The 14,277-nt window shown below is 39.8% G+C and overlaps 1 protein-coding gene across 2 annotated transcripts in view; it reads left to right on the top strand.

The window, feature by feature from the left end:
• The window catches only part of ALDH1A2 (aldehyde dehydrogenase 1 family member A2), an 82,192-nt gene that overhangs the window by 57,725 nt on the left and 10,190 nt on the right, over positions 1-14,277 (top strand). For both annotated transcript variants that reach the window (XM_027800091.2, XM_005435487.3), the window contains 3 exons: positions 1,851-1,979; positions 2,113-2,226; positions 11,565-11,667. In XM_027800091.2, coding sequence (XP_027655892.1) covers positions 1,851-1,979; positions 2,113-2,226; positions 11,565-11,667 — 346 coding nt within the window. The remainder of the gene's footprint in view (positions 1-1,850; positions 1,980-2,112; positions 2,227-11,564; positions 11,668-14,277) is intronic.

The following is a 14,277-nucleotide window of genomic DNA, read 5'->3' as shown; positions in this document are numbered from 1 at the left end:
ATTTGTTGTTATTTCATGTCTTTGTTAAGGGGTGGCTATTGTGTTTGGCACTCAGTAGAAACTCAAACATGCAAATGACTCCGAGACTGTGGCTATACCTGTCCCACAAACACCTTCACACTCTCCTAACCTGACCCATGAGTGGTCCTTATGAATGAACAATTCCACAGCTCTGTCCTCATTCTTCAGCCAGGCACATGGATAAGCATTTGCAAAATGACAACCCCAACATCTAACTCCAAAGTTGCTGGACATCTCTTAGGCTTGTCTGATTGAGCTTAACTGAGGTGTGTTGATGAAACTTGGCCACGGGCTGAAGATCATGCCAAAAGCAGGATATATTTAGCTTAGATTTGTAAAACTCTTTGTTCGGGATACCAAGCCATCGACCATACTTGTTCATTCTTCCCCAGGTTTGTTCTCCAAAACTTCAACATGGCTGTCATACGCATCTATTCTAACACTGCTGCTAATCTGTTACATATTTCCTCCACAGCTACCAGTCACAGAGTACAGCCCCCGTGCCACTGCATGCACTTAGCCATTACACTAGCAAATATGGTATTACAAAAATAAAATTAAACAGCATGCCTAACACTAAACTCCTCATCCTCTTTCACATCCTAGCTTCCATCAAAACATATGCTCTTTGGCAGCTCTGTAGCATAAACAGGGCTATATACTACCCTATAAAACTCTTCACAGAGCTCTCCTTGCAATACCATTAGAAGTGCAGGCTGTCAGCACACTGTTGGCCCTACAGCTCCCCTCCCAGGTTTATATACTGGAGATGGAATTAAAACATCACTTTGTCTCCGGAGTTTATAAACAACTGAGGGAGTAAAAAATTGGGTGTTCGGTGATGGAAAGACAGTTGTGTATTTTTTCAAGCTAGCCAGGGGCTAGATAGATGTCCATGAGAGTGGCAGCTGATATGCATCAGGCACTAACGTGTTCTGGCTAGTGGCTGACTCTTTCTGACTGATATTTTCTATTTTCTTTCCAAAGGAAGTTATTCTATGCATTTATAAGACTGATTGTGCAAATGCAGTTATTTTATTACTATGGCATTTCCACGGAAATCAGCGAGACTATCCACTTAACCTGTTAGGATCAGGCTTTGATACAAAAAAGGCTTGTTACTCTTATCTTTAGCCACAACTTGTTTGTCCACTAAACTAATATAATTTTCTACATCTTCTACTGCAGTTAAATGAAGTTGAAATTAATGATGACACAAAATTTTATATCAGCCAAGAGTGTTTTTCAACTTGTGTTTTACTGTTCTTTTAACATCTTCCAGATAAATGGCTCAGTAAGAAATTTTCAAGAAAATTAAATGCTTTGACCAAGCATTGACATTTATGGGTTTTTTTACTGTAATCCCATCAATTAAGGATTATATACTTTTGAGTATAATTTTTGTATCTATCTTAAAATGTATTCAGGGATAGGAAATTTACATGCAAAAATGCTTCAGCATGAACAAACAGTTCTTTCCAAATGTACCAGAAGCAAGAACTATTTGTGATGGGGGAATTAAAAGTGCCAATTGCAATACAGTAAATGAAATAAAAAGTTGTGACTAAAAAAATTAACAGATAACAGAAGATTCTTTTATGAAGACTGTGGGTGGGGGCTGTACTTCTTTCAACAGGAGAGAAAGAACTAAAAGGTCACTGTTGTCGCTTTCTTAATGGCAGTAATTAAAAAAAAATCCTTGCTTTGTGCTGGGAAAGATTTATGTTGCAGATCAGCCTGAGAAATAAGTGAGGTAGCAGCTTGACATCTTGAAAACAAAACACCACTGCAATATTTTTCCATCTATCAACTTTTATTTTTTCCTACAGTGGAACTTCCCCCTGCTGATGTTTGCATGGAAGATTGCTCCAGCTCTGTGCTGTGGCAATACAGTAGTTATTAAACCAGCAGAACAAACACCACTCAGCGCTCTCTATATGGGAGCCCTCATCAAGGAGGTAAGAATAATTGGCAGAAGTAATGTCTCTGTCTCTCCTTGTGGGGGAAGGAACTACTAGCACATGCCTAGTTTAACGTGCTCTATCAGTTTTCATAAATCATGCTTCCCTTCATTCATTCCTATTTTTACAGGCTGGGTTTCCACCAGGAGTTGTCAATATTTTGCCAGGATTTGGTCCAATTGTTGGTGCGGCCATAGCATCTCATGTTGGCATCGATAAAATTGCTTTTACTGGATCCACTGAGGTAAGAGGATTCATGGATACGTTACTGTAAAATGTGAGTAAATACTTACGGAGATAGTAGTAAGCCCTTGTGCTACATTTCTCAATGTCACTGAGTAAAAGGGCTACATTTAAATCAGTGGTCTGTCCTTCCCAACTAAAGGGAAGTATGTACTGCAGTACTTCTAAAGCAGAAATGGCTCCTTTCCTCCAGCCCCTGCTGTGCTCAGCACCTCAGCACAGGAGATATGCCTGGAAAAATATTGCTGGGATTTCCTGTGGGCTTATGAGGATGTGAATCACATGCAAGTAGGCAGAACATCCCATGTATATCACAGCACACATAAATGCTGCTTTAGCATCCATAATTTGTGTATCTTGGCGTACTTAGGGGAAAAGGGGAGATGACGGGGGCAAACTGGGGCAAATGTACTTCAATTTTGGTGTTGCATTCAAATATATTGAGGAGGAAGTCTAAAAAGGAAGGAGTGCAGGGAGAAAAGGAGACTGTCCAAGGTGTCTGTTCCCAAAATGATGGGAAGAAGCTGGCCAGAAGATGAAGGGAGTCAGTTGTCTAATGGATGCCAAAATGTCTCGCTATGAGTCTATAATGCAGATGTTACAGAGGAGGTTCAGTCTGAAGATGAAGGCTGTAATCTACAGAAAGTGTAATGAATGCCTCAAAATTCAGATCGTTTCTTGCTCTCAAACATGTGCAAAGCCGGCTGTTATCAGGGTTGGGGTGGGGATGATAGAGGTACTCCAGACTGAAGTCACAGGAGAAGGGGCCTTATCTCATCGTCTGAAGGCAGACAGAAAGGAATCTCAGTGGGAGTTTCAGGGCTGGTTATATTTAGAGAGTGCTAAACCCGACCCTTTTCAATTCAAAATCTGACAAACTATTGTATGGGGGGAGCTAAACCCCAGGGATCCTGTCTGTCTTTGATATGTTCGACTCCCACTCATGGCAGTGGGAGGCTTTATGCATCCCAGGGATACTGCTCTCCACAGTGAGTCAATTTGTTTTTGATTTAGGTTGATAAATTCACTGACCAAGCAGCCCTACTAGATATGTGTGGGTATCTCCCTGGTGGGCCCAGGGATTGCAGAGACCAGCTCAATTATTTCAAATAAATTATTCTGGTGGATTTATCCTGTAATCGAGTTTGGAAGTCACCATACATGAGCTTAAATTACCAGTAAAGCACAGATGCAGTCGCATGCCTAATTTGCACACACACAGTTGTTCTGCAATTACTATATGCCTGTACATTATTTTTTTCCTGGCAATTTTAGATTGTAATATACACAGGTTACATTCTAAGTCGATGGCAACATCAGATTTCAGAGTATTCTATGGAATTAGCCTAGTTGTTACATCTCCTGTAACCAATTTATATTAGCATCCTGGAATATTGAAAACTTCAATATGAGCTGATTACCCCCCATAAATTAAGTTGAAACAATTGTTTTCATAAAGATATGTGGTCTCTGTTTAAGATAAATATTCTATTATACAGGATGTTGCACTGTTTGGAGGAGGAAAAATACAGATGGGTTAGGTTTCAAAGTTGTCTTTTGTAGCCAAAATAAATTTTTATTGTAGTTCCAGACAGCTTTAGTTTTAATAGGCGTTTAAACTCAAAAGCTGTGGGTTTTATACTAACTCAGTGCCTACCTTTAAAAGCCTTACTAATAGGAAGTGAAAAGCATTACAGAGATGAAAAAGCAATTCTCTAAGAACCTAAAGCAAGAACAGATGGAACGTTTTAATGCAGAGTTAGTGTAAACTATTCCATATTGTTTCTGATTTCCTGTAACACTGAATTTTTGTAACAGCAAGTCAACATTGTAACATTTTAAGCACAATGCTGTGATATGAGCTGTACTATAGAATCTTTGACTTCTCCAAACCAGATTTCAATTTCTAATGAAATAACAATGGAAATATTTTGTCTCTCTGGTCTTGTCTGAGGCATGTCAACTGTACACTCCAGTGATGTGGATTTCCAATAGCCATCAGATACATAAACACTACGATATTAATTTCTATTCCCCCATTTCATCCAGGTGCTAGTTAAGGCAGTTAATACTTTCAACTTGAGCAAGTTAATGATGAAACCTATCAGTACAAAAGGAAGGATCTTCGAGTTTATATGTTGGAAGCACAGGTTTTTCTCAAGTTCTCACCATGAGGTTCTTGTGGAAAAAAGTATACGTTCTTTACCTTTGAAGTATATACTTATGGCTAAGGAAAACTCCCCATTTGCCTGTAAATATCACAAAACTCAGGCTACTACTATCTATTTCCTGTAAAGTTTTTTTTTTTTTAAGGCAGAAAACAGGCTACCCTTCCTACAAAAAAAAATAATACTGTTTCCCAAAATCTGTAGAACCCAATCCATAGAAACATGAGCCAAAAGGCCAAGTTCATGACCTTAAATCAATAAAGCCTGACATAGCCACACTAAAGATCGATCCAGCCTAGCACCTTATCTTGCAACATGACCAGTAACAGATGCTTATAGAAGAAGAGAGCATGTGTAGAGTGATCTTTCCTGGCTGTAGCCTCACAGCTTCTGGTAATCAACAATTTAAAGACTTCCTGAGCCTGAAGGTGCATGTGGACAATTGTATTTAATAGCAACCAATGGCCTTGTCATCCATGCATCAATCCCATACCTCTTGAAACTCCTGACTATATTGAGGCCTCAAGCCCATGTCTACGCAACGAAAACACATAAATGACTGAATTTACAACACTGACTTCCAATTTATGATGCTGGTCCAGTTTGCACTATTTCTCTTCTGTTTCTTAGATTCTGTAGTGCTTTGAAAATTGTTTAAAGTACTACTGTTTACTCCTCATACACTCCCCCACAAATAATGTATGAAAAAACATAAGGAGCTCTTTTCCTTTGGTACCATTACTGTTTGATTCCACTTCTCTCCCTCTTTCCTTCTAACTCCTCCTTTTATGGGTTAGCTCACGCACACCAAGAGTAGTGTGACAATTCTTTTATCGCTTTGCCTGCCTGCTTCTTATGAAACACCCTCCCATTGACACCACCTCACCCAGTCCCCCAGTGCACGGCTCTCAAAACTCTTCCCTCTACAGCTCACTAAAAAGAGTTCTGCAGACGCTCGGCAGGCTATGAATTTCACTTTGACAACTGTCACACTGAAAGAAAGAAAATCATACTGAGTACGAAAGCAAGCCTAAAAATATTGTACCTTCTTGGATTCCAGCAGCTTTCCTGGCTTCTCTGCTTGCTTTGGTTCATACTCTTCAGCAGCTTGTTTGATATGGGCATTTTAACAAAAATGTTTATTTTTACTGTGTTGTTTTCAGTGAACCAGGGCTAAGCCATGATCCTCCTTAATTACAGCAATCTCCTCTCAGGCTTCACTGACACATTTTTTCCTCATCTTCCGCAATCAGATGAAACTGAAACTGCCAAAACCAATCTTTCTTCCAGTCAATCTGACCACATCAACACTTGCTCCTAGCCCTTTCCTACCTCTCCTTGAAAGCCCATAATCAATTTAAATATCTCATTACATCTTACTGTATTTCTCCTTGATCCTTCTGGTTTCTAGCTGTAGGTGAAACTCTCACTCACCAGGACCTTGGGAGTGGTTCTCTAAAGCTCAGCTATCTCCCACACTATCCCAGCTGTTCACGGTACATGCCCTTTCCCTTTTACTTTGCCTTAGTTTCTTCACTGTTCCATGTCTTCCTGTCTATTTGAGTTTCTTTGAAAAGATATGGGGAACAATTTAATTAAAATAAAACTCAGTCATTTATATTTTCTGGGCTTAAGTACAGATCCAAACTCAGGATGTCTGGCTTACCCATGTGTCTGCTGTTGGGCTGCAGAGCTCAGAAGTATGGGAGAGGTTATATATAAGTCTCTTCCCCAGTCAAATGAACAGCAGACTGACTTTATTTCCAAGAGAAGTGCTGCCGAGGGGACCATTTTTACACATATCAGAAATGCAGAAAGGGTCTTTGTATTACCTTCTTATTTCCTGAAAGAACTTTTGCTAAGTAGCAAAGGTAAGAGGCCTTCAAATAGCAGAGAAAAGCAGCCATCAGAAACTGCTTTACTCTTCATTTGCCTTTATTTCCACTCAGATCTGTGCATTCACTTACAGGTTTTGCAAATACAGCCCTATTGACTGCTGTGAGCTGTCTGGCCATGTCTCTATATGTACACCCATCTAAATGGGAACTGTGTACTTGTAGGTTCCTGGTGCACATGGAATAGTTGGGTTTAGTATGTTCTGGGCTTAAGATCAGAGATGATTATGGGGAGCAAGAAGTTAAACATTTAAAATATATGCAATTAAAGCAGTGGCTGCCTGAGAAACTGTATTTTGCTTGTTGCCAAAGTTTAATGAGTTCTAATAACTTCTGTTCAAAAACAAATGTTACCTCCAAATCCGAGTAGCTTACAACTCTCTCCAGTTGTTAAATGCTCTCTAGATGACAATTATAGATAGCACACAAAACATTTGAAGCCCTGGCCAGCAAGAAATGTATCCTAAGTGGCTGGTTTCCACTTTGTTCAAACCATGACCCATTAAAATGCAGACAGATTAAAGATAGGATTCAGGTCTGTGTTCATGCAGTTCTGTAGAGTAACCCAAATAAATATCCGACAAATTGGTTTGGATGCCTGTGTAAACAAAAGGTCTATAAACAACTGCAATAAACCCCAGCAAAAGAGTCTGCATTTTGCTTGGCAGAATGTTTTCTTTATGCACTTAGATTAACAAACCATGATCTCATCATTAGTCAACAAGATACTAGAGAGACCATCAAAGCAAACTACAGGAGAGTCAAGATTGATTCATGCCAAACAAATGTTTGTAGCTAACAGCTGTATTACCACTGATTCTAATTTACTCAGCAGGATTCTCCTTTCATTTCTGAAGTGAGATGAATGTCACAGTGCATGATGTAGACAGAATGTCTACCTACTGCACCAGCAATGAGTTGTGTCAGCTCTCCTGGCTCACACAACCTCTTGCTGGGTTTGGCTATCATGAAGAATTACATCCTGGCATTTTCTACCTTAGCAACAAGAATCCTAAAGATGATTTGACCAGTTCCGAGAAGTGTTACACACATGCACTGTTCAATATAAGGAGGATTTAGGGAGGCTACATTATCATTCATTCCTGCTTCTGCTGAATCTTTTTGATCATATCTTGGACAGCTTGTGCCTCCTGAATGAAAAGTAGTTGTTTCTGTTTTCCTTCCTTGGTGGTTTTGGTGAAACTTAGGGAGCTGTCCTTGGGCAACTCTTTGCCTATAGAAGATACATGTCAAGAGGATTTGCCTGCTTAAAACTGAAAAAACAGGGTGGCGTATCAGCCCTGTCAAAGTTAACAAGAGTTTAGCCACTGACTTCCATGGGGCTAGGATTTGACCCGAGGAACAAATAAGCCATTTATAGCTTAGGATTCTCTCCAGGAATTTCTGTTTGGGATTGCTTTTTTACTTGTGCTGCACTATTCACTGTGTTCTTTTCAGGGCTGCTCCTCACACAGAGCATTGTACAGTTAAATAAAGCTGCTCTTCTTCATATCAATATTTCAAAATTCCCTTGTCTTAGCTGAAGACACACCCTGAACATGCCATGCGGTCTTAAAATGTTTCTCAGAAAGATTTTACATACAATCTTGAATTTTTAAAAAATGAGACAAAGCAAGCAGCGACATGGGTTTGAAGGTTTTGCCGAAACACTGACATCCAGTGCTTCAATAGCTGGAGAGAGAAAACTGCAATTCCAGAACACACAGAAAATTTCTGTCTGATCATACTATCTCCCCAAACTTAATCAATCTCTTGTAACTTAAAACACTTACTGTTCTTCAGATATTCTCTCAATATCCCCAAAAAAGTTTAATAGCAAAGACAGGCAGCCCAGTTACTTAAAAAGCCTAAGTAACTGAAGATGTATGTCTCCTCTATCAATTTTTGCCCTGTTCATTCAATCTTTTAATCTACATAGCTTCCTGTGCAGTCTTACCTTCACAGTCTTGTCTGTGGCAGTGTGCTAGAAAATCAGCTGCTATTCAGCTAGACTGCCGTTCCCCTACATTGAGGTGCTCCCTAACGACTTAACATGTATCTGCGATCAAAGGAAGGTTCAGAGCAGAGAAGCAGCCAGACATTCTGATGGAGCTGTAGAGAAACTATCACAAATCTTGCAGGTTTGCTTTTGACTCATGAGACTTCCAGTGCTTTAACAGTAACAGACAAACCCACCTGTACCATTTAGAAACATTGATTTCTGTCTGAGAACAGAAAATTAAAAGAACACGAAGGGCAACAGACGTTTTTGAATTTCTGCACAACGTACTTAATATCTGACTAAAAGTCTCCTCCTGAAAGAGACATTAAACTTCCAAACACAGAAGGCATAATAAGGAACAATCAAATGTTTTATATCACGATACACTCTCATTACCTAACATCACACAGCTCACAGTCCAGAAACAAGACCCTTCCAGGACTGTTCTCCAAACAGCTTTTTTTGCACAGGAATCCTGTAAAATGCTTCTTTAATCTTTTTTGTTGTTGTTGTTCTGAATAACAAACTGTTTTCTTTGAGATGGGCCAAATTACATCTGCCTCACCCTCCATGCAGCTTACAAGGTTATGGTACTTCACAAGCTATCCAGGGATACCTCTGATATCAATCTTGAAGCCTATTCAAAACAAGGATGGGGAGTCAGGGCTTTCTCTGCCAACATTCCTGCTGAATAATCGCACAGCTCCATTATCTGTGGGGGAGTCCTCTCTTCCAGTGTTCCCTCGCAAGGCTGTACTGCCTATTGGGAGCTCACAGATATAGCTGACAGACACCACAGGAAATGCATGTACTGAAAGACTGTACAGATTGCAACACTATCACTTATCCTTTTCATGCTGTCTTGCTCCATAAAGAGGAGGGTCAGCCACAAAAGGCTGCCTTTGTCACTAAACAATCACAGCGTTGGTGCCTTCCCTGAGACTTCTCTCAACCTGTAAGTGCATAGGGCACAACAGGAGGACAGGGAACAAAAATGCTGAGCAGCATGAGCCCTGCCATCCTGATGTCTACACTGATTTCTAACAGGAAGGACATAGTGAAGCTGTCTGTTAAGTTTATACTTGGAAACTTGACAACCACCCCCCTGTAGTAACAATACTCTGGACCATACTTTTCCAAACGAACACCATTGTCTCTATGCCCTTTGGACTTTAGTATTTGCCATATACATCATACTTGGACTTGCATATTTGTCAATCGTTTTTTTGCACAGAAACTTTTCAAAATCTTTACTTGCATGGACAAAAGAGTTATGATATTAAAGTGGTAGAACGGAAGGTGGAGAGATGGTGGACACATTGCTCTGGCTTCCTCAGTCTGTTCTGCTCCGTGATTTTTTGAGGGGAGATAGGTGGTGGTTGTTCTTGGAGAGAGAGAGGTTCAAGGTAGTGAGGGTGTGAATGGCATTGGCTGGCACTGGCTATAAACACAGCACTCTCACTGGTTTCCAGTGCACATTTTCAGCACAGTTTGAGGTTGGAATTTCCAGATGATGTGCTCGATGTTTGTGGTGGGGGTGGAGGGCAGAAAGGATCTTTCTTTTTCATGTTCACTTCTGGCTGTCAGTCAAACATAGCAATAAAATCAGCTCCAATTAAGGGGATATGCAAGGAATTTCATGATAATGTCAACACTCCATTCCATCAATACAGGGGTAAAGAAAAGCAGCTAATTTATTTTTTTTTAAAAAAAAAAGAAATAACCTCAGTCACACTCAACTGTGGTATCACCAGATAAACAGTTAATCACAAAGGTACATGAAGTGGTTGACAATTCCTTCGTTATCCTGTGGGGGTTTTGCTTTGTTTTTTCTGTGGGGGCCCTGGTTTCTGTTTCATTTGCTTTTTGATTACTCCAGTGCTGACTTAACTTTCTCCAGCAGACTGCCTTCAGTTCTCTGAAAGGTTCAGCTTCTCATCCATTAACCCTTTACTGCAGGGAATCTCACTCACCTGATCTTAGAAATAGAAAACAGCTAGAAGAGACCAGAGTACTACACGGAGAAAAAAGTCCAGCTCTGGACCCACTCCCATCTCTTCACATCTAATTTTCTGTGTGACCTTAAAAGAATGTCCCAGTTAAAAGAAAAGATTCTCAAGCTTCTCAGTATTCAATGGATACTTTTAATCCTGTGTTTCACCATGTAGAGGCCTAAACCTACCTGTGATTACTTCCTTAGCTGGCAAAATGGCATAGTTACACTGCAAGTTTAGAATTTGATCTATTTTGGGTTCATTGATCCAAGGAGGAGAGAATTTCCAGGGTGCACAGCTGCCTCTCCAACTGTACCAATGTGGAAACATGTCAAATATATAGCTGTTGGATTGCTACTCTGTTCAGTCTACCCTCATATCCCTTGGTGAGATCCGCAATTTGCAGCTGCTCCAGCCACAGGGCTGCATTCTGCTCCAGCTGACCCCACAATCTACAAAGACATTTTGGGGGTGCTTTTGACCTCCTCAACCCATATTAAGATTATCTGTGGTGCAGCTGAGTGTCAGGTCTGGGATGGTGCTTTTGTAATGTCTTGCTGTACTTGGTATTCTGCTATGTTCTGTTATCCTGCAGAAAAGGCTGATGATTTCATCAGAATTTGTCATATGCTGATCATGATTTCATGGTCAAATTACTTAAACCTTTGGGCACTGAAAACTGTATTTTGAGGAGAAAAATATGACCTCCTATAGTCAAACAGGTTGGCTAGCAGTTTAGTAATTGTAAGTAGTAAGAGTAGAATAAATTCTAAAAGCTGTGATCATCCAGGGTAACTAATACCTAGACTATATAAAGAAGTATGATAGCAGTTACTACTAATGAATAGTAATAAGCTTAATACATGCTTAATACATGTTCACATATCAGATCTATACTTTTCCACTAAAAAATTATGTAATTAAACCTCTTAATAATCTCAAACCTTGTGAACATACCACTAGTTTGGATGGAAGTAATTGTAGTTACACCAATTTCAGAGTTTTAATTCAGCCCTCATAAAGCACCCTAAACGAAAGCCCCAAGCATGTTTAGCATAGGTACAAATGGGTGAAGGGTACAAACACTTTGTGCTGTGCCTTATCCCTTCTCAATTGCTAGAAAAAAAACCTGGAAAGCTGTCCACTGCTGATGAGAATCCGTTTGGATTGAAGAACCTGCTGGATTATATAAAGCTCTGTTCCAGTGATAGCCAACTTTGACTGTTAAAGTGAACTGTATGACTACATTCCCTGTAAAATGTGTCTCCATTTCCTTTCAGGTTGGGAAGCTGATCCAAGAAGCAGCTGGAAGGAGTAATTTGAAGAGAGTTACACTGGAGCTGGGTGGGAAAAGCCCAAACATTATTTTTGCAGATGCTGATTGTAAGTCAGCATTTCCATATTTTTCTTAAAAACATGTTTATGTAGTGTCTTTTTTTTTCTTGCTTTTTTTTTTTTTTTTTTAATTTTAGGGCATATCTGTCACACAAAGTGAAATGGACCAATATAGCTGTATCTAATCGCACTTTCTAATCTTACAGAAGCAGCCTAACTTTATATGTTTACAAAAAGACAACATTTGAACCCACACCCATTCACAGACAACAAGAAAACAAAAAAGTTATAACCATGCATACAGAATTGTCATCCTAAATTCTCAGCAAGGTGGTTTAGTGCTTTAAATCTGGAAATTCTGTTATTTTTTTGCTTCACAGTGATTATAAAAAGGGAGGGCTTTAATTTACACTTGAGTTGCTCATCTAGTCAGTGCGGTATTCCTTTGTTAAGCTGTTTTGATAGTAGCTACAAACGGAGATTGTTCTATTTTTTTAATTTTCACAATTGAAGAATTGTGTATTGAAATATTCTCATTGCCACTGTCAGCAGGGAGCTGAAGATTTTGGCAGCTGGATGATGTGCAGCTGAGATTTTTGGCACCTGAGAAGGTACAGGACACCCGTTTAGGACAGGATAAAAACACAAAACGAAGTTTCTGCTGAAATTATCAGCAACAAAATAGTTAAAAATGTTGATATCTAAATTGTCAGCAGGAGGTTTTGAAGTTAACACCCCATTAAGATGAATAGGACAGTTCACACCTTGCTTTGAGCTATTGTTTCAGGCTTTGTCCAGGCACACTGTACTCAATGCATTTTCTGGGAACTTTGTAACCCAAATAAATAGACATGTAAGGATTTGGTCTTTTAATTTAAAAGAGGAAAGTGAATAGAAAAATGATTCTGAATAGCATGAACTACAAAAGTTGGTTACAATTCTATATGTGTTTTCAAAACTTACTGATGTCTGAAAGACTAGGGAAAGCTTGAGAACTTTCAGCAGCTTTTCTACATAGAAACGTTTTACAAAGTTGGGGGTCTAAGTTACAGCCAGAGTCATCCCAGTAAGCTAGAAAGGCTCCTGTCAACTGGAGCCAGATGCAGATGTTACAGCCTTCTACCCCAGTTACTCATCTCCATCTCTCACCAGAAATCATCACATCTCAAATGTCCCTAATGTACTAACTCAGACTGGATCACCTGAACACTTCTACTAGAGTAATATATGCTGGGGGCAGCCTGCGTTACGGCCTTGCGCAGGGGAAAAGACAGATGCTCCCAGCTGCCACACAGAGCTGTAGTTTATCTGTGACTTGCTGTACCTACCAAATAGGGTTGAGGACGTGGGGAGAAGTTACTGGCAACAGGGGAATAACAGGGTACAGAGGAGAGAGCACAGTCTTCTTCAGGAGGTCTGTTCTACAGTGTATCATACTAAAGCTCTCTGGCCCTCCCGTAATTACAACCACTAGCACCTGACCTGAGACTCAGACTTCAAAGAACAGCAGCCGATTTGCTCACCATTCCAAAGGAGCTGTTTGTTGTTTGAGGAACACTGTGTGCCAAAAGTTAGCAGAAAGCATCACAAAGCTGTTGAAAGTTAAGTGCACCAAAAAACCAAAGAAGAATGGTTAGAGCCCCTCATGGTGAAAAACTGCGTTAACAATAGAGGAAGAAACATCAGTTAATCAGTTCTATCCACCAGTGTTTTCAATCTCCATGGAGCTGCCTGGGAAAATTTGAATGTGGTTCAGGGAATAGCCTGTATTTACTTTTTTTTTCTAGACCATGCTGAGGGCAGAATAAGGCATTTCTGTTAGATGGAGTTGTCTAGGATGTGCTGAAAGTAAAGCACTGTTGCTTTGCTTATTCCATAAAAGACTAAGCAATGTTCTGAAGTGCTACAGCTGATAACAGAGGTATTATAGTATTGTAGGCCATCACGGTTTAAGGATGAAGTCAATATTCTTGTCTAGTCAGCTATTACGATTTAGCTAATTTAGAGCTAATTTAGCACTGAATGTCTAAATATGACTAGATCCTCTTTCCTGCTTGGATAGTGGATGCATTAGTTGTACCTCCAAGGAAATTAAGAGTAGAAATCAAGGGTTGATTGTTCTATACTTGATCTGTATTTTTAAAGCCTTACCCGGTCACCTGTACAGGCCAAGAAGATGTTTCTGTCTTGCAGAAAAATAACCTGGCTTTTTGGGGAGCATAGGTCTTGCCATTATCAAAGTCAAATTTTCTCAAGTATTTAGTTGGCTATAATTCTCACATATGAAGTATCAAACCAAGTGCAAACTTGGGACCAGAGACAAATTGTCCCCTTCTCTACTGACCCCACTCAAACAGACTTGTGGGCACAACCCACTTCCTAGAGTTTCTTAGGGGTTTTAGTTGATAAATTACATGTTGCTGGCACATAAGACATTGGTGACTCTTGCATACCCTACTCCTAGACTGCTAGAACACTGTCTTGATTTAATTTTTGCAGTGGGATATTAAGCAATATTTTGTGGCTTGTGTCACAAGATGGCATATGGAATGTATTAATTACCGATGGTCCCTACTTTACCTAGATGATGTCTGAAGTCCCAAGTGGTCCCTTGCAATCTAGTGTTTCTCAAACAGTTAAATGGGGAAAAAATAATTT

This window comes from Falco cherrug, chromosome 7 (assembly GCF_023634085.1).
Source record: "Falco cherrug isolate bFalChe1 chromosome 7, bFalChe1.pri, whole genome shotgun sequence".
Taxonomy (NCBI): domain Eukaryota; kingdom Metazoa; phylum Chordata; class Aves; order Falconiformes; family Falconidae; genus Falco; species Falco cherrug.
Note: the sequence above shows the minus strand (reverse complement) of the source record. Positions and strands in the feature narration are given on the sequence as shown.